Source organism: Panulirus ornatus, chromosome 66, assembly GCF_036320965.1.
Source record: "Panulirus ornatus isolate Po-2019 chromosome 66, ASM3632096v1, whole genome shotgun sequence".
Taxonomy (NCBI): domain Eukaryota; kingdom Metazoa; phylum Arthropoda; class Malacostraca; order Decapoda; family Palinuridae; genus Panulirus; species Panulirus ornatus.
Window position 1 is genome coordinate 23915778 of NC_092289.1, and position 22535 is coordinate 23938312.

The 22535-nt window shown below is 46.8% G+C and overlaps 1 protein-coding gene across 6 annotated transcripts in view; it reads left to right on the forward strand.

The window, feature by feature from the left end:
- Positions 1–22535, forward strand: part of ome (dipeptidyl peptidase 4 omega) — a 131632-nt gene that overhangs the window by 85409 nt on the left and 23688 nt on the right. Inside the window, exon 1 of one of the 6 annotated variants that reach the window (XM_071658581.1) lies at positions 7964–7990. The exons of the other annotated variants lie outside the window; for them this stretch is intronic. Within the exon in view, the coding sequence (XP_071514682.1) occupies positions 7979–7990 (12 nt within the window). The 5' untranslated portion in view covers positions 7964–7978. Of the gene's footprint in view, positions 1–7963; positions 7991–22535 lie in introns of those variants that run through there. 6 annotated transcript variants of the gene reach the window in all.

Consider the following 22535-nt stretch of genomic DNA (forward strand, 5'->3'; position numbering starts at 1 on the left):
AATACGGAAAAGTGGGCTACGTATCGTGACATGGCCAAGTTGAGTATAACACAGAAAGGAGAACTGTTCATCATCTACATTTTTCCTACACTCTTGGAGGCCTCGGTTTCTGTGCTCCTCTTGACCTCCTTAACCGTCGTGTCCAAGAGAAAGTTTCACGCGCATGTGAGAAGTTGACAGATTGACGGCTTGTAATGGTGGGAGTGGCTTGGACCTCTCGCATGAAGCATAAGGAGATTCGATCACTGGTTCTTGCTGAACCTGTGGGTAGACTAACCTCTCTCGTGACTACGTTGTCAGCCCACAACTTACAGTAGTGGGGTCCTCGGTCATATGAAAACTTTAGAGATCAATTTCAAAAGTCATGTCATCGTGCCGAATGGAAATAACATCATGTCTAAATGTCATAATGTCATGCTCAAGGGTTATATCATTATCCTCAGAAAGGTTAAAGAAAGAATACTAAGAGAAATTTAGCTCAGTTATTAGGTTTTATTGATGTGTGGAGGAATGACAAGCGCCAACGAGACTATGGCAGTATGTACGACCTGACCCGTATTTCCCACGTCACAAGACCTGTCAATATGGTGACTGACCCTGATAAATAAGGCAGCTGACCCTGATAGATAAGGTAGATGACCTTGATAGGTCCATCAGGACGAACATGATGCTGGGTCGTGCATAACTTTGTGTTAACCAGACCGGTCGTACACGGTGCTTGGTCAGGTACGATGGTGGGTGAACTCATCAGTGTCGTGCATGGTGCTGGGGACAGCAGGTGCTGAGGCATGATTGAGCACGGCGGTATGGTGGCATGACCCTTGACCTGCTTCTCAGGATCAAGTGAACACAAGCAACTATGACACTGTCCTGTAGTCTCTATAAAGTGCTAGGAAATGCTGTCGTGTTGTGTGGAGAGGGTTAGCAGCTAGTAAAGTGTCCTGTAGGAGGCACAAGCAACTAATACAACGTCTGTAGAAAGAGCTAACAATCACTACACTCTCTTGTAAATAACTAACTAACAACAACAACAACAACAGTCTTCTAGGAAAAAATCAGACGGAAGATCCCCTCCCCCTCACCCCATCCCCAAACCTGTTATCATTGTAATAAGGGACCACAACAGTGTATGGGGCAGCGGCATTCGACAATGATGCCATCACCGCCACACGGCTGGTAGTGCGCTGTGTGAAAGGCAGCGCCTCCCTCACGTGTTGCTGTGTATCCTGTGGAACGGAGGCCACTCGGACCAGTGTTAATACACCCTCAAGATCCTCAGACAAATATATGGTTCAAACGATGATGACCAGTATCCTTGGACAGTCGCAGATGACAGTCTTGGGCACGTTTAAACGAAGCTGTACCGAACCCTCTGTCTCGACGGGCAGAGACACAATGTTCGGTACAGCTTTGACCAGGCGTGCTACTGGGCTCAGCATCCAACTGTCTCGGTAGGTAGAGACAGTGGACTTGATTCAGCTTCGACCAGATTTGTGTCGGGTTTGAGGGTCTCTCTGTCGCGACAAGCAAAGACAGAATGTTCATTACTGCTTCGATTAGACGCCGACCTACCGGGGGTATAAGAGTCCTCTGTCTCGACAGGCGGAAACAACGTTCGGTACTGCTCGACCAAACGCACATTGGGACTTTGATTTCTCTCTCTCTCTCTCTCTCTCTCTCTCTCTCTCTCTCTCTCTCTCTCTCTCTCTCTCTCTCTCTCTCTCTCTCTCTCTCCAGGCAGAGTGTTCGTGACAGGCTCATCTAGACGCATGCCGGAACTTAGAGGCTTTGTGGGTTTCCCAAGGGGTTTTGTTCGCGACTACACAATAGACCTAACCACCTGGAAAGCCTCAGGCACACACACACACACCCAGCAGATGCAAATGCAGTTTATTATAATGAAGTAGATCATGGAACGTGGCTCGTGTCGCGCCTGGGAAAGTTTTGTTCCAGTTAACAAGTCGGGAGAAAACGTACGAGAGAAAGTGAAATAATAAACTGCGTTTTACGAATTACGTGAACTCATTTTTTTGTTATTGAGCCTTGAGTTGCACGAATATTGGTGATACATGAGAAAATTGTGTATATATGTAGCTTCGAATATGTCCTATTTCGCGTAGGTGTTCTGTAAAGCAATAGAGATATTCTTCATCCTATCTAACGCGTCTCAAAATGGATCTCAACTTGTTCATTGCAGCAGTAAAGTGTTGGGCCAGAATGATGGCTTTCAGCGGGAACGCATGTGAACAAAAACTTATTCATGTGTTCCTTTCGTGGAAAATTCATCCCGGCTCCATCTTGCATGGATGTTTCTCCTATACAAACAGCCGTCATCAAAACTGTTTTTGTAATCGTTTTTTGATCAGCAAAATAAAGTTATATCAGTTATGTATAATATCAGAGCTCACTGATGGCTTCTCTCACAATCTCAGACAAACAAACACTCGCTCACACACATTGGCACGAACGAGGCTTCTGGTTCTTCCGTCCTTGAAACATGACCAGAGAAAAATATGGCTGTTTAGTTACCACTCTCTTTATATATATATATATATATATATATATATATATATATATATATATATATATATATATATATATATATATATATATATATGTATATATATATATATATATATATATATATATATATATATATATATATATATATATATATATATATATATATATATATGTATATATATATGATATGTACGTACTTTGACGTCTGTGTCTCCTGAAGTTACTGTGGGGATTTCATGTCATGCTGAGTGTTCATGGTTATCACATATTTTGTTAACATAATAATAATAAGAACGTATGTACTGTGCATGGCAGGAACAGCGGTGACAACGCTCATGCACAGCGGTGATACCAAGGTCTCCCAGCTGTCGGCCAGTACGGGCGGCGCTCACCGAGAAAATTCCCTCACCATCCTCTGGGAAAAAAAGATTACTCACGGTGCCTATTTGATTATCTGCCTTGTAGTGGGATGCTATAAGGAATGTTTTTGTGTGTTCCAGTGAAGTAGGAATACGACGCTGGGATTCCCAATGGATACATATACGTGGACTCCCGAGGGACTGGCCTTGGCCAACTGTGTTGTTATTGTGCTTACCCGCTGCAGGGAACTGGTCTGGATAATGGTGATAGTGCTACTTTGTTATTTTCTGCTGTCTTGAGGAATTTTGATGATACAAGATATCCGTGCAGGAGGTTGTACATGTTGTGCCACTGTGGATTTATTGGTCATAATGACCGGAGCCTTGAGGGTACACAAGCATAGTATGCTTTCACCAGCAGGAGGCACAGGCATGCATACAACAGCCAAGTTAGGTGGTGTATGGATGGATACATTGCATGAATATCATTACAACCTCCTCAGATGTTGTGAAGGAAACCACGTGAGGTCACCGTGACCACTGGACACAAGTCAGATTTCATGACTCAAGCTGACGTGTTTGGTCTTCAAGTTAGACGGAAAATCAAGTTGAACATATGTTGTTAATTCAGGTGTTAAGCAGTGGCAAGTGTCTGGGATAGATGGGGTAAAAGTATAGTTTCAAAATTATGGGTAAAAGTATAACAAGAGGAGACAAGATGCACAGTATAGCCATATGCTTCAACATGATATTTGATATTCAGACATTGGTTTGTTTAAAGATTCTTGTGACGTATAGATATCCTTCATGTCCTGCTGTATTGTACTTTTCATCGCAAAAACTCTGTGTCCTTGTGAGGAGCTGGGGTGTGGAGGTCAGCAGTATGTGTTTCTAAGCCTCCCTAGGGTGAGAGCCGTGGCTACTGCTGCTGACTGATCCATAGCGAGTCTGCAATATCTTCCCTTACGTTGTGTGCCTCCTGCCTAGTGACGTATGGTGCACGTACACCAGCACGCATGAGGCTGGGCTTTCCATATCTTTATGTTCTTTCTTCTGCTGATGTATTGATGGGAAGCTCTGGACACAGACAGGTCCCGTCCACTCCAGTGATGGGAATCACGAGGAACAGATAGGCCCCGTCCACTCCAGTGATGGGAATCACCAGGAACAGACAGGCCTCATCCGCTGGAGAGGAGATGGAAGAACAAATGACTAACATCAAAGACTGTTTGCGCTTCATGTTCCTTTTGGGGTTACAGTCCTGCTGGGTACCGATAGTGTCCCACCACACAGGTGATCACCTGCCATCGACGGTCTCATGGCACGCCAGCCTCGCGCGATCTCTGTTGTTAATCAGGTTATTGCGGTCGGAGTAAATTTGCTCCGTTGCTTAAGAAAAGTTGGTTTGCCTTGGGTGAAGTTTGCGACGGCCACGCCCACGTTCCCCTGGTCTGTCAGGGTCAACTGTTCTTTTATTTTCACCATCATCAAGACAAACAAACTTCCGAAAGAGCGCGACGTTGGTTGGTTAACTTGGTTCATCCATCAAGCCACGCCCGACAAAGCGCGTTGCTCATTGGTTACCGTCCCGCCACGCTTATTGGATGATAACTCACGCCGACTATTTTCGGACGCAGAAAAAAGAGAAACAAAAATGCCGTCTGTGGGAAGGTAAGAAAAAACCTTGCGACATGATTGTATTGATAGAAGAACAGAGATTACTGTCCCGCCTGCCTGATGATTTGATAAACATTCTTCACCATGTTTCTGCAGGTAAAGATTGCATTTTGCGGATTAAAACTCCGTTTAAAAACTCAGGCTCTGCATAGAATAAATTTAGAACATTTTACGTATGTTGCTAATGAGGTGAATATACATAATGTGGAGGTGTAGCTAAGACTTCTCTATGGGTGTGGCGAGTGGGGGTGGGGGGGGGGAGACAACCTGTAAGACTCTTGTTTCATAGACAGCCATGCAGGGTTGTGTCAGAGGTTAGGTCATCATACCCGAGGGTCGCACCATCGTGCTGAAGTGTCGAACTGTTTGCTAAAGTGTCTTAGCGTCATGCTCAAGAGAGTTAAGAATGCGCCAAAGAGGGAAAATTGGGTTACGACTGCACATATCTTGTACTCAGTAATTCCTGAGAGTCAGCTGGAGTACGGGCCACCCCGCTATCCTTGTAAAATATTCGGTGTTTCCTGTGCGTCAGCCGGAGAACTCACTATAACTGTCTTAGTCTTGTTTGTTCGTCCGTGGTGGCTGCTACGAACGGAAACGTTCCTGATCCCAGTCTTCACTTCCGTCCTCCTCCCAGGCGACACTTGCTCGCGGGATATATTGTGAGGATCGTGTATTTGAACATTTGGATGAAGCTGAACTATTATCAAGGTAAATATATACACTTGTGTTTGCTGGGTAGGCCTCGTACATTCAGTATGTCGTATGTCTTCTGAGAGCACGGGGTAAATGTGAACAGAAATAGTTGATGAAGAAATTTGGCTTCGCCTCTTTTTATTTGGTGAAGTTATTGGATATATTCAGGTTATTAGTGGCTGCACCAACACAACAACTGAGGTATGTTCGCAGATTCTTCAAAGTTTTTGTTGACGGTTTTGTTGACCTTGTTCGGAAGATGTTTTGTGATGGTTTGTCACGAACGCGTGCAACTGGTCATCTGGCGTCGAATCGAATTGACATCAAAACCATGAGAACAACTGTACCGTCGTTTGTAAGAGTTGGATGAATATTGTCCGCAAACCATATCTCAGGTTCAGCGAGATGTAAAGATTGTCGTCCAGAGAACTGTAACATTTTATGAAACAGTGGGAGGAAATACGTGAAAGTTAGATCATACTTTATCTTTTTGTAAACTGTTTTGTGTGTGTGTGTGTGTGTGTGTGTGTGTGTGTTTGTACAACAAAGATGTATTTCCCGTTTGTCTTAAGTAAACCCCTGACGCCCTACGACCAAGGTAAGATAATACTTCCCTCCTGGACGTTGTTAACTCTGGATATGGAGGGATTGTCACCGGTGGTGGTACTGTAGTGTTTAGGGAATGCAGTATACGTGATGAGGGTTATGAACAATCAAGAAAGATATAACATTTATCTTCAATTTCAATTATGAGTCAGAATATACCAATGTTTGCAGCGTGACATCACTTGGTTCACTGTGCAGAGGAATCCATTCGTGTTAATAAGAACATGAACAGTGCCCTTCAACGGCTTGCAAATAGCGACCTTAACATTAACATGTTTTTCAAACAATTCCAAATTGACGAGTTCCAGCTGCTAGGGGAGGTTAGGTGTGGATATCCGACGTTCTGTTGATATTTTACCCATTTTTCCCCATCAACGGTTAAAGTTTACCCACATTATCCCTGATTTTCATATCTTTGGCCACTATGGCCTTGATATCGTGGAATGCAACACAAGGCTGTATATCATGCTCCGTCGACCTTATAATTACAGTATTTGTGCCTCGTTAGCTACATTGACAATATGCAGGTTATTCTCTGTGAATTATCTAAATACCATCTAACTTTACCACACTAATCTGTGAGTTTCTGATATCTTCCACTACCACTAACAGCCTCGAAGGGACTCAGTGCTCTGTTGTTGCTTGAATTCCTTTGTATTCTTTTCTATGAATAAAACCATTGTAAAAGAATATCACTCAACGTCCACACTTATCATCGCCGAGTGGGTAAGATGATATTTTACCAAAATCTAAGGTAGACTTCTTTTCGAAACGTAACACTTTATCAAGGTCTCCACCCGCCCTCTGAAAAGTACTTGCACATTAGAGATTCACTGAGCCTCTGGTCCTGAGGATGTTTAGAAAATGTAAACGCCATCCTTTTGCACAAAGCTTTGCATCGGGTCGCCTTCTTGGCTAGTGTCCAGTCCAGCCACAGTTTTGTGTTCTACAGGTAAATGTTCGTCAAGAGAGCTGACTCCTAAATTGACTTTAAAATCTGACGGAGAAATTGTAGTAGATGTGGCCAGGAGACTGTTAGAGTTAGGAAGTAGATACACGCCAGACGCAGTAGGACATGCACATACAAGCATCATATGAACAAATACTCCTACCCCTTAACACACACACACACACACACACACACACACACACACACAGAGTAGTAGGGGAAAGTCAGTATGAGCAGGACTCGCTGCACCAGTTTTTAAGGGGCAGATGCTGTGTAACTCTGGGCACAAACCCTGGCAGTGAAAGTTGTACTTTCGCTGCTCGTGCTCGTCCGTAACTCTCACTGGAAGTTGATTACCGCCGACAGCACAGGGAGTGGGATGGGGGTAGAGGTGAGTTACGCCTGACATGACACTTGCACAAGACACTGCGATGGATGGTACCCACACTAGCTATCGTTACTGAAAAAGAAGTTATGTAGTTGACGTCAGCCGCCCATACTAGGTAAAGTAGGTGAACATTGCTTCATGAGGTTGTAGTAGGTGATGCAGTAGATGTTTGATGCAGTTAGGGATTTCCGTGGTGTGCTGGTTAGCGTTACTGACTTAGCATGAACCAGGCCGGGGTTGGAACCACATGGGTTCGAATCCTGGGCGTGCTAGTCAACCTCACACCCTACCCAGGTGTCCATACTCCCTTCGGAGCTGGTCGATAGATGGGTACCTGGCTCAGGCTGACGTGTGTTTGTGGGCATACATGTGTAGGAATAAAGACATGATTAAGGTTAAGAGACAGAGCAACACTAGTTTAGAATTCCCCATAACACACTAATAGTAATTACACACACTACACCTCTTTTCTATACAGAAACTTTTCCAGGTTATTGATAACTGTTTCTTGTGGCAGGTGAGTGGTCACTTGTGGTGAGTGGCGCCGGAAACGGGTAGTAAGTGGAGCCCTGGGTCAAGAGGTGGGTGATACCCGGGTCAGATAGCAAGTGGTGCCCAGACGAGGTGGTGTGTGGTATCCTGACCAGGTGGTGGTGGGTGGTGTCATGGCCTGGCGGTGTTGGTTGGTGCCCGGGCCAGATGGTGGTGGATGGTGTCCTAGCCAGGTGGTGGTGGATGGTGCTCGGGCCAGGTGGTGGTGAAGCTGGCACTGTTGCTGCCATGCCAGTGAAGGTAAGACTTGAGAACGAGGATCGGGAGGTAGACAGACTTACATTTGGTCCGTAAACCTTAGTTAACCAAAACTTCCGTGTCTCTATGATATTGCCTCTCTCTCTCTCTCTCTCTCTCTCTCTCTCTCTCTCTCTCTCTCTCTCTCTCTCTCTCTCTCTCTCTCTCGACATCGGTACCATCGTGTGCAATACGTGATCACTCTTTGGCAGCGTTGAGGTCGCCAAGATTGCAGCGGTCCATTTTCCTTCATGGGAGGAAGAGGAGAGAGTAACGTTGTTTTGCACGTTACTACCAGTCATAACCTTACCTGGTGAGGTCTTGCCATTTGTGCACACCGCTCCCTTCCATATGGTGATGGGGGCCAAGTGCCTCCTTTCTTGAAGTCCTGGTTGATTAAACCCATATAAAAAATGGGTAGGGGTAGGGGGAAGAATGGGAGAAAGGGAGGTAGAGATGATTAATAGATATAGGAAGAAGCAGATGTAAAAGAAAGGGTAATCCAGCCCAAGATAGCGTGGAGAAGGTTCATGGAGTGGTGGGGAAATTTCCCTAGAGGATCAGGGCTCTGGCTGGGTGTATGAAGGTCGGTGCTCCTCACTTGATAACCACTACATAACGAGCGTATGTATACGTAAAGCGTGATCATGTTAAGGTCTGATGTCTTGCCATGGCTGGATTTTGTTATTTTGAGGATACTTACAGGTTCAAGCCTAGAAATTGAAAGTGATTCTATTTTCAAAATTTCATGAACTTTAAGTCTACGTCTTAGTAGCCTTTGGCGTGTGATATCCATAAATACTGGGAGATGTAGATGTTCGTGAGTGTGGAGGAGGACAGACATATCTTGCTGAAAATTGAGGGACTGGTAAGATTATACTGAAGAGTTCCTTTACATGGGTCGTCCACCTCTCCTGCCACAGGATACGCGAGGCTCGGAGGCTGTGGTGTGCATGCGTGTCTTGGTCACGCTGCCGTGGACGACTTGACAAGGACATCTCGAGGGCTTCAGCGAAAGTCTCCGCTGGACTCAGTACGGGGGAATCCTTTCGTAACACTTCTTCGAGGATGGCAGCTCAGCCCGGTCCTCTCAAAAATTATAAGTCGGGAAGGGTACTCATGGTGAGACCCACTGAGTAACTCTACACGTGGGGGGGGGGGGGTCTTCTTCGTGACGTTACCTCCGGATGGATCGACATCTCCGTCCTTTCAGAAAGATGGCTATGTTGGAAGCCTCTGTCTGAGAAGTGACGGTAAAGACTGAGAGTAAGCGGTCGGTTCTTCATGTCCTCGTGGTCAGAGGGACCTCTGGTGATGGGTATAAGAGGTCTTCATGCAGAGTCCTTCAGACAGCTTCTTGAAACGACCGTGGGTGGATAACCCTGTATCAAGTAACCAGTAGTAGTGATTGAGAAGTATTTAGTTTTCCATTTTAAGTGTGAAGAAGTTTGTTATATGATACGGTATACACAGAAGGACGTGGTTATATCTTCCTCTGCTTCGGTGGCGCTTTGATGTGGTCAGATGATTTAGTATATGGTTCATTTAGGGAACCATTTCTAAGTTCGTACTATGGACCAATTTGTGGTGAGCATGATTGTCGAGCAGTGTATTGTGTATAATGGTCCAGTATATGGTGTATATAGTGAGTGGTCCAGCGTATGTTGTATATGGTGTTCCAGTTTATGGTGCGTGAGGTAGTGCATCGTCTTGCCTGCCGGCCTTGTGGGTGCTACAGGTTGAGCGTGTTCAATGCCGACGTCAAGGTGCTGGCGAGGCGGCAAGTGTGGTGCACGGGCGGCCGGCGGCCAAGCATGGCTAGCTTACCGTCCAGATACACACAGTTGGAGGCTATTATCATGGGCGGAAGGGAAACCTGAGGTATTAACTGCCACCCCCGCCACCGCCGCTCACCGGAAGTAAATGCCGCTCTCTTTGTACAACCCACCTTAACCTCCTTCGTTTTTTCTCCCCCGTCACTCACATTCCTCTCCCACCACCTTCCCTCCCTTCCCTCCTCCCTCCTCCCTCCCCTCTTCTCATATATCTATGTCAGCGCTATGATAGGTAATGGATTCGCTTTAGATTACGTAATTGGTAATGTAACGTATAAACCAAGATATTTTTTCGCACATAACAACGGGTCTCCCCCGACGTCCTCGTGAATAAGACGGGGTGTGAGCGTTACAGCAACACTCGAGGACAGCATCGTCAGTATGATGCCAGGACCCCGTCACCAGGATGGTGAGATCCTGTTCATCAAAACAAGCAGAAACCAGATGGTCGAGATCTTTATAAACTCTCCGATGCTAAGATCCATGTAATGTGTGTGTGTGTTTGTGTGTGTGTGTGTGAGAGAGAGAGAGAGAGAGAGAGAGAGAGAGAGAGAGAGAGAGAGAGAGAGAGAGAGAGAGAGAGGGGGGGGGTGGCAGCAAGCCTCGGGTTAGTGCCATAACGGAAGGAAGTTAGTAAACGAGGAAAAAATTTAGCCAATGACAAAAAACCCACAATGAGAACTCTCCTGAGCCAGCTGCTGCCAGGAGTGCAACACTTGTTACAGCACGAGAAGAGTGAACACTGTGCTGGTGTTGTGTCACAACCTGAAGGTTTCTACCACACAGACGAGGACGTGTGGTAGCTGGGCAGGAGGAGCGTTGCTGTTCCCGGGCCACAGTCTTTGTGTAGGACGTCAGGTAACACTGTGAATCATGCTCTGGCTGTTGGTCTACACTGAGCCATGAGATCACTAATAATGCCGCGACTCATGACGATATTATCTTCCTTAGTTATCGAATCATAGTCGAACTTTTATAGTGATAGTATCGGGTAACTGGGCGTTTACTGTTTGTACCGGCGAAGGACTGCGTTTGAACTACGAGTGGATGAGGTATGTACATACGTGATGCTAAATGACAAAGTGGAAGCAAGGCAAAACATCTGTCTGCACCCCGCACCACTGCTCACCCCCCACAGCAACGGTCTTACAATGTACCCTGGCCATTACCAGCTTGAACCTTGTCCTTCTGTGTGGGTCCTTAGTACCTGTCACGCGTTCCCACCAGTCAAACCACTAACTGTAGCATATTTTAGTCGCTACTACACACACACACACACACACACACACACACACACACACACACACACACACACACACACACACACTATATCCTGATGTTTTTCATGAAGTTGTAGAGAGTGATGCATTTAGCTGTTCGTGGTGATGTAACTAAAAGATCTTTAACCTGCTCCAGCTTCCCTTCACCATTGTGGTCAGCTCTTGCCGTAAGCAGCCCCAAGTTCACTTTGACTTCCACCTCAGGACTCAGGTGTTGCCAGTTTCCCCAGGGAGGATACACGGTCGATAGTGTTAAAGACTGAGCTGCTGATTTCTAAGTCCTGGACGACAGTCTCCTGATACTGGACGCGATTTACGACCCTTGTGGTGTTAAGATTCTTGTCGCTGCTGCTGGAGGACCTTCTCCTCCTCCTCAGTACACGCCCCACGTGCATCGTACCCTCCTGGCCAGTAAGCCATCCATCTCACAATGTGAGGAAACAACATAAACTTTAGCCTCCCGTTGGAAGATTCTTTTTACCAAGACAGGAATTAAACGCTCGTCTTAAGTTTTCGGACGAGGGGCTCGTTGTGACGTGATTCGGGTCTAAAGTCGTTCATTCCGCAAGTAACTGAAGAAGAGGGTCATCGTGCCAGTAGAGTTTAATGTTTAGAGTTTATCAACGTTTTACGACCGACTTGTCATGGATTGTGGTCGTATCATTTGCAATTACTGAGCTCCCGAATGGCTGTAGCTGCGTCACTAGTGCCATATGGCTGTGCCTCCCGCCTCTGGCCTGGCTTGCTGAGTGATGGACGGAGATCATTGCAAGCCGTCCGCCTTAGGAAGCAAATAGGTCGTGACGTTTGTTTGGTTGCGTGGAGCTGTACAGTGACTTCAAGGTCATAAGAGTTACATTAGTGTCTGTATCCGGCTTACCATTTTCCTTTTCTTCCTTGACGACGTCTCTCTCTCTCTCTCTCTCTCTCTCTCTCTCTCTCTCTCTCTCTCTCTCTCTCTCTCTCTCTCTCTCTCTGTTTATCTGACTAACTTCTGACTGTCAGATTGACTGCAACATTTTCTCTCTGTGTGGAGGAGCACTCAGTGAACATGACAGAGAGGATACGTACTGACGAAAGGTGAGAGTTGAACGTAACTGTGTAACTGTAAGTGGTCGACTATGTCCCAACCGCTCTCACCCCGACAGCCTTTCACATTACAGAGAGCATCGCCCAGCCATGCTAAATCTCTGTCTTACATTGGATCACAATTAGACCTTCTCTACTCGACAGCTTCCGAGAAATTCAGTATGGGGATTCCAGAGAGATGTCTAAGCTGACTGGTGTGAGCTCGGAAGTTGGAAGTTGTGAGGAATATAGTTTTTTATTGAATTAATCTGCAACCAAAGACTGCACATATACGGAAAAAATGATATACGGGATTAAACAAAGAAGCTATGATGGTGAAATGAGGTTAAACAGACAGAGTTTACATAAACACTGGGGCGGTGATGTACTGTTTGTCGACGATGTTCACAGTGGTTGGGATGTGGCAGTTCTTGCAGCGGTCTGTATAAGGTCGGATGGGCTCGATGCGGTTGTGGTGCAGAACTGCAACTCGGGCAAGAGGGATCGCATATGGTAGGAAGTGATGGTAGTGAGGCGATGCAGCAGCTACTCTCCGAACTGTTAGATAGGGCCCTCCACTCAGCTGATGGCTGCCTCGTGTTGGGGAGACGGCTTGCCTGGCTTTCTCCTGTATTACGTGGTGCTCCGCTCCACCTGAGGACGCTCCACACTCGCACCCCTTTCAGCTTCATCCGAGGCCTCTCACCACCACCTTCGTTAGGCTTCCAAGAACAGTTCAGGTTTTTATAGTCTCTAACCCAAGACATGTTGCAAATGTGACGGTGACATTGCATAACAAACGTCTCTCAATCGTATCGCTGCCCTGACACACATCTCTTTCACAACTTGAATAGATATATTTTTATCTCAGGCTTCCCATAAACGTGTCTCAAACCAATCATTGACCCTCAATCTCATCTCACAATTGAGCCAAATCTATGACGGACCTGCCTTATATCTGCTCCAGACCTCAACCCGTCTCCATCTGTCACGAAGTCTTACTCTTAAATCTCTCCTGGATCCGAGACAACAGATTGCAGACAATATCCGGACGAGGATTTAGACACACATGTTTGCTGCACAAGTGTCAGTAAAGTCGACGCAAGTTGTTTAGAGTATAGACAAGGTTTGGTCCAGCAGTAATGTGTGAGGCGTTACAGCGGCTTACACTTGTAGAATCATGCGAGCAGACCACGTCATTGTGAAAGTGGGCCTAGTGACCGGTGTGATGAGCTTGGATCCAGCTCCGCCTGGTGTTACCCAGGACCTTTCTAAAGGTTCATGCAGCTCAATACTGTGCCACCTCCACTTGTAGGGAAATAAAGATTCCTTTAGAATGAGAAGTTTTTGGACGAGACTACATGCAGTATACATGTTCTGTGTGTGTGTGTGTGTGTGTGTGTGTGTGTGTGTGTGTGTGTGTGTGTAGGGCTTATAGGAAGCAGATCAGGGGAGTAGTGAAGCAGAGGGGAGGGAGTAAGGGAGATATATAGGGGCGGTGAGAATAATGAAAATTGGCCGAGGAGGTAAAGTTAAGTGGAAAGTGGACTCAGGAGCAGTCACTCAAGTGGACTAGGTCTCAGGGGTTCATGGTGGCTAGGGGGGTGGGAGTGGTTGTAGGTGAAGTAGACCATGGGCGTGACCTGAGGGGGTGCATCCTTAAGGTGGGAGCTACGAGGAACCTGGCTTGTACGTGTGGCCAAAGGTGGAAAGGCATTAGCAGTCAAGAATAAATGGGAGGGAACTAGGGGTAGGAGCAGAGCGGGAAGGAACTAGGGGCAAGAGCAAACTAGGAAGGAATTAGAGGACACTGCAGGAGTTGAGGAGGCAGTGAAAGTGGCAGGAGGCGAACCTTGTGCCAACAGCTTTCACTCTCAGTGAGTGGAGTACAGCGTAGCGGACCTGACAGCGGCGGCACACTTTCCCCGAGAGCCCTGCCTGCTCCTGCTGAACCGGGAGGAGGGGGGGGGGGGGGTGCCTGTTGACCTCGGCGGAGTGCCTACTGACCCCGTAGCAGGAGTGTGCCTGCTGAACCCAGGGGAGGGTTAGTGCCTACTGACCCTCGGGGGGTTTATCTGCTGACTTTGGGGGTGTGCCTGCTGACCTGCTCACCCAGCAGGGGAGCGGCCAGCCTGTGTGTGCCGGAGAGATGATGGTGGTGGGCAGAGGCTGCTCCTGCTTCTATGATGATCGTTTGCTTGTGTTTACTGGGAGGGACTGTACACTGGTGAGGGCTGGTCTCTTGCCCTTGCAGTAATATGCTCTAGGTTCGTCCGTCCGGCTGCTGCAGCAGAGTGGCTGATTGGTATGCCCCTGTCCGAAGGCCCGTGTTTTGCAACCCTGTGCCCACGGTGGATCATGACTGCAGGTCACACTCAGGCCAGACTCTTGCCACAAGTATTACATGCAAACTTGTACATCGGAATGAAATTTTTTTTGGGTCGCGGGAGAGGTTACGGGGGTAGAGATCAAATTCAAATGATCATGTGTTCTGAAATGCTCTTAATTGCTTGTTTATGGTATTTATTATGACAGTGAATGGATGTTACCCAGTCTTTTCCTGCAAATATCACAGACACATTTCTATATATTATTGGTTTATGGAGGTCAGAGTCAAGCTCAAGTGAAGCGAAAGACTACTAACTGCTTGTATGAAACGTGTCTTGACGATGAGAAGGTCAGTGACCCAACGTGTACCAAACATACTATGAACAAAGCTTTATGCCTGAAGTTGTATTGAAGTTGGGGTCGAAGGTCAAGATCACAATGTGACATTGAATTTTAAGGAACAAACCTATATGCAGAGGGAAGGAAGTTGACAAACACGTGGTGCTCTTATTGACTTCCTCTTGACTTAGCTTCTCCCACGAGTCCACACCTCTGGTGCTCAAATAACGCTTCCCAACATCCCTACGTACACTTATTTTGCCTTGTGGTCGCGCCATTTTATTCTAGACCTTTTCCTAATTAAAAGAATTTGTTTTCTTTGAACATAGTCATGGCCCATTGTGGTATCATATCTCCCTTTACCATACGTCTTTCTCAAGTGCGAAGATCGAGACGCATTTCATCCAGGTTCTGGTACCAATCTTGTTACATTACTTTACTTTTTCCCGGCAGTTGTATGTGACTTCCATATGTGCTGGGGAGACCAACTTGTTGTGGCGTATTCCAGGTTAGGTCGTCTGTACTTCGTAAGATTTCACTGTCCACATACCGTATTTGAACTTAACTTTGACGTTACCTAAATATCTTTTGTCTTCTTCACAATCCTTCCTACATGATGTTCTGGTGACAAGGTCGACGTGATGTCACCCTTGGTGTCCTTTACAGTACAAGTCTTTCAAGTTGTTTCCTCTGTTACGGTACTGACATTCTGGTCTGCTCAGACCACATGATATCAAAACTGCATTTTTAAGGGTTTGTGTCTGTTTTAGGTTATGCTCATTACTGATGCTGGTCTGTCACAGTTCATGGATAATTTTGCGTCACCTTCGTTGTGGTATATTGGTGTTGGGTTGTTTCTCTTCCACTTTGCTCTAGTGTCTCCACCGTTCACGAGGGATCTTAAGCATCGCTAACGGTTTGAGAAGGTTGTCCGAGCGCGTTCTTTGGTTAAACGATGAGATGGCGTCTGGCCTGAGAGCATTGTGCGTGTTTGTATGTGAGAGAGAGAGAGAGAGAGAGAGAGAGAGAGAGAGAGAGAGAGAGAGAGAGAGAGAGAGAGAATAAATCACGATACAGTAAGAGACTCAGGAAAAGTCAGGGTAATTTTTTATTACTTCGTGTTGCAAGTCATCTCACCAGAAGATTGCGTTCCCCAGACACGTTACGTGTGTACGTACTGGATTGTGACATTACTGGGTCAGTCACCACCTTGGCCACGTGATGTAGGTATGTCTTGCAAACTGTCGCCTGCAGCTGATGGTCTGTGGTGCTGCGGAGGCGGCTGGTCATTGCTCTACCAGTAGCTCACTGACAAACTTTGTTGACGTGTTTGTACACACATATGTCCACTCAGATGTTAAGATCTGGTGTCAGCAAACAGATATACCATGACTAGCGACTGTTCTGGTGAGGTACAGAGGAAGGCAACACATTGACAAGTGCAGATCCGTCTTTCGTGTAGAGTTGGTGCTTTGCCAGTCTTATAGTCCTGTTGTCTTGGTTACGACCAGGGTCGTCGGTCCTCCGTAGACAGTTTTACGAGTTCTTGAGGTCACCTCCACTAATGAAAAAAAATGAAAGGTAATGATCGTTCAAGAACCATCATTGTAGGGAGATGAGAGAAGTGGTTGTTGTTACTGGTGATGGTCCGCTCAGGGCCTAGGACCTCTCAGTGCCGCTAACGTTACCACCAATGTTTTGAGTTCTGTTGGTCCTGCTGTGTGTGGCCTGGGTCGGGCACCCGCGGGATTGGCTGCACCTGCCCTTGCACAACCGTATCTTGAATTTACGCCGCCTCTTTCCGCTGTGGTCGACCGCGTCGCTTTACGCGACCTCTTACGATATGCGACAATCGTTCTCTTCGCTTATTGCGGCCTCTTGCAGTGTTCGGTGGTCAGTTTTGACTGGTAATGAAGATCTTGTGTTCGTGAAGTATGACCTCAGCTCTGATAGTTATTTACTTCTCCATAGATTTATCCTTATGTTTTCGCAGACGTTTGAGCCTCATTATGAATGCCCTTCTGAGAGCACGAGTAACGTAACACGGTGTATAGTGAGTAACATGGGTAAGACAATGTATAGTGAGTAACGTTGGTAAGGTAGTGTATGGTGATTAACGTAGGTAAGGCAGTGTATGGTCAGTAACGTGGGTAAGGCAGTGTATGGTCAGTAACGTGGGTAAGGCAGTGTATGGTCAGTAACGTGGGTAAGGCAGTGTATGGTCAGTAACGTGGGTAAGGCAGTGTATGGTCAGTAACGTGGGTAAGGCAGTGTATGGTCAGTAACGTGGGTAAGGCAGTGTATGGTCAGTAACGTGGGTAAGGCAGTATATGGTCAGTAACGTGGGTAAGGCAGTGTATGGTCAGTAACGTGGGTAAGGCAGTGTATGGTCAGTAACGTGGGTAAGGCAGTATATGGTCAGTAACGTGGGTAAGGCAATGTGCAGTATATAAGCCGCCTCAGACGACCGCAAGTGACGTCAGGGCTCCCGCTGGCCACAGTCGGCGTAAAGTTGATAACCCCGAAGAGGGTGAGTCCAGGGAGGGAGGGAGGGAGGGAGGGTTACGTGTGTGTTGGGTGGGGCAGACTGGGCTCTGCCCTGCGGGGCAAAAAACTGGCCCAGGGGCAAACGGTGGGGTGCGGCCGGTATGCCATAGAGTTGTTCAGCACAGGGTCCGCCCCAGATCCCTGGGTTTGGGTACCACATCCTTCTAATTTAATATTTAGATCCCAGAGTCCTTGGTCCAGTTCCTACAGCCTTGCCGTACTCTTGAACAACATCACACTGCCACGGGTTGCCTCCTCCGACCCACCACTCAGCAGCTGACACCGCCCATCACAAGCCAAATGTCTCAAGGTTTGTACACTACGAGGAACAGCAGAACTTTGCCGCCCCCTTGGTCAGGTGGCGATGGCACTCATCACTGGGCTTCTTGTTGGTTCCATGTTGGCCCTGTGCTCTGATGGAGGCTCCTCTGTAGGCTCCATACTGGCCTTAGGACTCGAGTCCCCACACCTTCCTAACTTCCACATATAAACTTCCCATACATTCAGATAAACTCGCCTTAGATAATCTTACACAAAGATATCGAACCCACACACACACACACACACACACACACACAGAAAAAAAAATCCTCCATCAATATAACCTTCACGCATGCGCACCGAGACTGTTTCTCTGTGTTTTCGCAACTCATGGATTCAGCGAAGCACCGCTAACCCGGTGAAGGACGGACCATTGTCTGGTCGGCAGACACGTTGTAGTATTATCGGCGTCGCTATGATTGTCCTCAGCTTTGTGATGGTCGTATTTAGTCTGTGACGCTGGGAAGGTACCAGGAGATACTGTACATGTAAGAATGATTTCTCAGATATTCGTTGTGTATTTTTGTTTATTCGTTTGATCACGAACAGATATATGATTTGAGTGTGGTCGAGAGAGCAGAAGAGGGTGTTTTGAAATGGTTTGGTCTCATGGAGAGAATGAGTAAGGAAAGATTGACAAAGAGGATATATGTGTCGGAGGTGGAGGCAACGAGAAGTGGGAGACCAAATTGGAGGTGGAACGATGGAATGAAAAAGATTCTGAGTGATCGGGGCCTAAACATGCAGGAGGGTGAAAGGCTTGCAAGGAATAGATTCAATTGGAACGATATGGTATACCGGGGTCGACGTGCTGTCAGTGGATTGAACCAGGGCATGTGAAGCGTCTGGGGTAAACCATGGAAAGTTTTGTGGGGCCTGGATGTGGAAACTGAGCTATGGTTTCGGTGCATTATACATGACAGCTAGAGAATGAGTGTGAACGAATGTGGCCTTTGTTTTTTCCTAGCGCTACCTCCCGCACATGCAGGGGGAGGGGGCTGTCATTTCATGTGTGGCGGGGTGGCGACGGGAATGAATTAGGGAAGACAGTATGAATTATGCACATGTGTATATATGTATATGTCTGTGTGTATAAATATGTATACGTTGAGATGTATAGGTATGTATATGTGCGTGTGTGGGTGGGTTGGGCCATTCCTTCGTCTGTTTCCTTGCGCTACCTTGCTAACGCGAGAGACAGCGACAAAGTATAATTTTATATATATATATATATATATATATATATATATATATATATATATATATATATATATATATATAAACAAATTTATCTAATTTGCTTCGGGGTTTTCGTATTTTCGAGAAGTTTCCGGGAACGTTCAAAGCCTCATTGCATCTGATGGAGTCTGTAGCGTCCCTTATTTCTGGTTTACGTAATTTCGTCTTTTTACTTGTTTTCCATCTTTTGGGAGGAATGTCTGGTTGTGTTTGTAGGTAAGTTGTGGGAAGTAGATACGCCAGATATTTCGTCGTCAGCATGGCCGAGGAAACGTGGACAAGACACTCGTCGGCCAGAGAGGCGGCCGAGGGTCCTTGAGTGTGGCAGACACATATATCCGGGCTGGCCGGCGCGCAGGGTGAGCCTCAGCCTTGCCGTGGGTGAGGCTACACCGCCCACCGCGCCGCTTGGCACCAGGTGGTGTGCCAGGTGGCAGGTGCGGGGTTGACCCCATGCCATGATAGACGAAAGGACTGAATGACCAGCAGCCCTACAAGTCAGGTCAGAGGCCAGGCATTGTACCCAAAGGTCGTACTGTTGTGCTCAAGTGTTGTACCGTTGTGGTTAAAGGTCATACCAGCGGCTTACCTAAGGGTCGTACTGTCATGCTTAAGGGTCGTACCGTCATGCTTAAGGGTCGTACCGTCATGCTTAAGGGTCGTACCGTCATATTTGCTGTTCCTCAGTCACAGACAAACTGTGGAACAGAAGTATAACCAAAAGTCATAACCACTCAGTGAGGGCATATAGTAGGCAGCATGATCCTGTACATAGAAAATATTCGTCAACATCATCCTTTACACAGAGGAAACATTACTGGACATTAGCGCATTCTGACTCTCCGGACCTTCATCTGTTCTCTCCTGTGGCGGCTACCACATCCTCCCACACTGGCCGCCACACCCTCCCAGACCACCACTATACCCACCATTCCTCGTCACCACACCCTTCCTCCTTGGCTACCAAACCCTCCCTGACCACCACCATTCCCTCCCTTACTGGACAACACACCCTGGATGGCATCGTTCCTCGGTTCCAAACACTGCCTTTCCGTCCAACAATAAATTTCCCTGAAAATATTTCATCCCAGCAGCCAGCAGTTTCCATCCTGCCACGGTAATGGAGGAATTGATTATTGGCAGCTGTGTATGGGGGGGGGGGGGGAGAGAAGGAGGTTGTCGTGCATCTGGTAACTTCCTGGGTGTGCGGGCAGACAGACAGACATGACGGCCTCATACTGTAGAGCATCGTATTCCCAGAGGACTGCCAGGAAAAGACAGATGTGATCTTTCTCCCCAGTGTGGATGATGATCTTGTTTTTCGTCATAGTGGATTAATATTTAGACAGGAATTAATGACAGTGTCTTACCGTCGCACCCCCGCCCGTTTCGCTGTGTTGGGTCCCAATCCCGTCCATCCCTTTCCATTGACTGTCCCAGCCCTTCTCTCCCGTTGTTCAGGAAACATACGTGACATACACATTCATCCACACGTTGTTATGAATCATACAGGATCTCCCAGCTTTCTCCTGTGTATTCTGTGTTAGATGTATTTTGTGTTGGATGTATTCTGTTACTTGTCTGTCGTGCAAAGTGTTCTGTGTCTCAGTAATGGCTGCCAGCGTATTGCTGCTCAATAAGTTTTTCTTTAGGTTATATCTAGGCGAGTGAAGTTGTTCTCTGTGTTCCCCAGTGCCTCAATAATGGTACAGAGTCACAGCCTCACGTGTAGCCCCAGAATGTTCCGCGACCCTAAACGGTATACAGAAATACCGTTTATGTTACTTCAGGGTTACGTTGAAATATTAACGCATATGACAATGGTAGATTAACATCATGTATGTGCCTGTTAAAAGGAGCGGCAAACTATTTTCTTCAGATATGCATTTCAACAGACTCTCTTGGTCATATAGTCCTCATAAGCCATTTCCGCATCTTCACAGAGGCATTTTGATCGTTTTCCGCTTGTGTAGTCTCGTGGAATATATTCGCTCTTGCTCTCGTTGACCGTCAACAAATTTTTGTCTTAGTGGCATCGACCATGATCCGCTTTATCCTCTCCAGCCGTGACCATGTCCCATGGGGCCACACCCTTCCTGACCCAAACTGGCCGCACACCTGTTAGTCTCGTTCACCTCCCGTCCCTTTTATGACCACCTCAGCAGAAACGTTAGGTACGACCAAGACGGTACCACACCTGAGCATGACGGGACTTCTTTCGAGAACGATAGTATGATGTTTAAGTCCGTCAGTACGACCCTTTGGTTTGATATCCAGGTCCGTAGGAATAGGGTCAAATACCAGGCCAGAATACGTATCTAAAGGTTGTGCCGTCGCGTCTCCCTTAAGGATCGTATCGTCGTGTTCATAAAGTTGAGGGAAGAAGACGTCAGGATCTGTTGGCCGAGTGAGAACGGAACCGGTTTGTCCAGGAAGGTCAGGTCAGTCTCTGGCCTTCAGTGGCTCTGGTTGCCTGAATTAGACCTGAGGGGTTCGACCACTGCAGGTTCAGGAGCCGAGGAGGATGAAACAGCGTATGGCTCCTCCATCGCCTTTTACCGTACCTCCTATTCTTCACATACTTTCACTATAACTTCATGTCATAATTAACTTGCCAATATATTCTCACGTCAGTATGTTGTATTGTCACGTCTCTCTGCGTCATTCCCCTTATGCTTTATTTTGGATTCCAGTATGCCTACACCCTAGCGAGCATCAGAGGTACCATCTATGACTGACCCTGAGAAGAGACGTGCAATTAAGCCGCGGCACGAGGGCCGTCACGGACTCTTGCCTACCAGCGACTAGTGATGTAAGGTTGGCCCCCATCACCATAGGCAAGGTGCCTGGTTGGCCTTACCACCAAGTTATGACGTAAGGTTTGGTCCCGCTACCATACACTGGACGCTGGTTGACCTTAACCTTTTAAAACGTCTCATTTCTGGAACAAAAAAGTTGGCCAAATAACGAGCATAAAACTTCTCACTTATGTTGCTAGCCCAGATGTTGCTGGTGGCGAGGGAGTAAGGCATTACCTGCTGACCAACACCAGAGAACGAGAGACCATGCGTCTGCTGGTACGTACGTCGTCGCTACAACTCTCGCACGTGACTTCTAATCCCATTACAACGGATCTTTATGCGGTAGCATGGCCCGTAACGTTAGCACCATCCAACCCAGGATGTAAAGGCGAGATATGTTTCCTTTGTGGCTGTCAGAGGTCGTTACAAGGGAGATCATTCTGACACACTGGCTTCCTCTACTGTCTGCATCGCGTCGCACAAGCCTTGACGGTCTGAGGAGACTCTACGTGCATCCGGGACTGTGTGCTTGTTTCAGGAAGGGAAGGCAAGAAGCTTCCTCTGCACCAGCAACGGCACACGTACATACCAACACTTAAGAGTATTCTTTGGTTGAGAGGAAACACGATACTTTGGAAGGCGATCGTCACTATATATATATATATATATATATATATATATATATATATATATATATATATATATATATATATATTTTTTTTTTTTTTTTTTCATATATCGCCATTTCCCGCGGTAGCGAGGTAGCTTTAGGAATATCATAGTTGAGGAA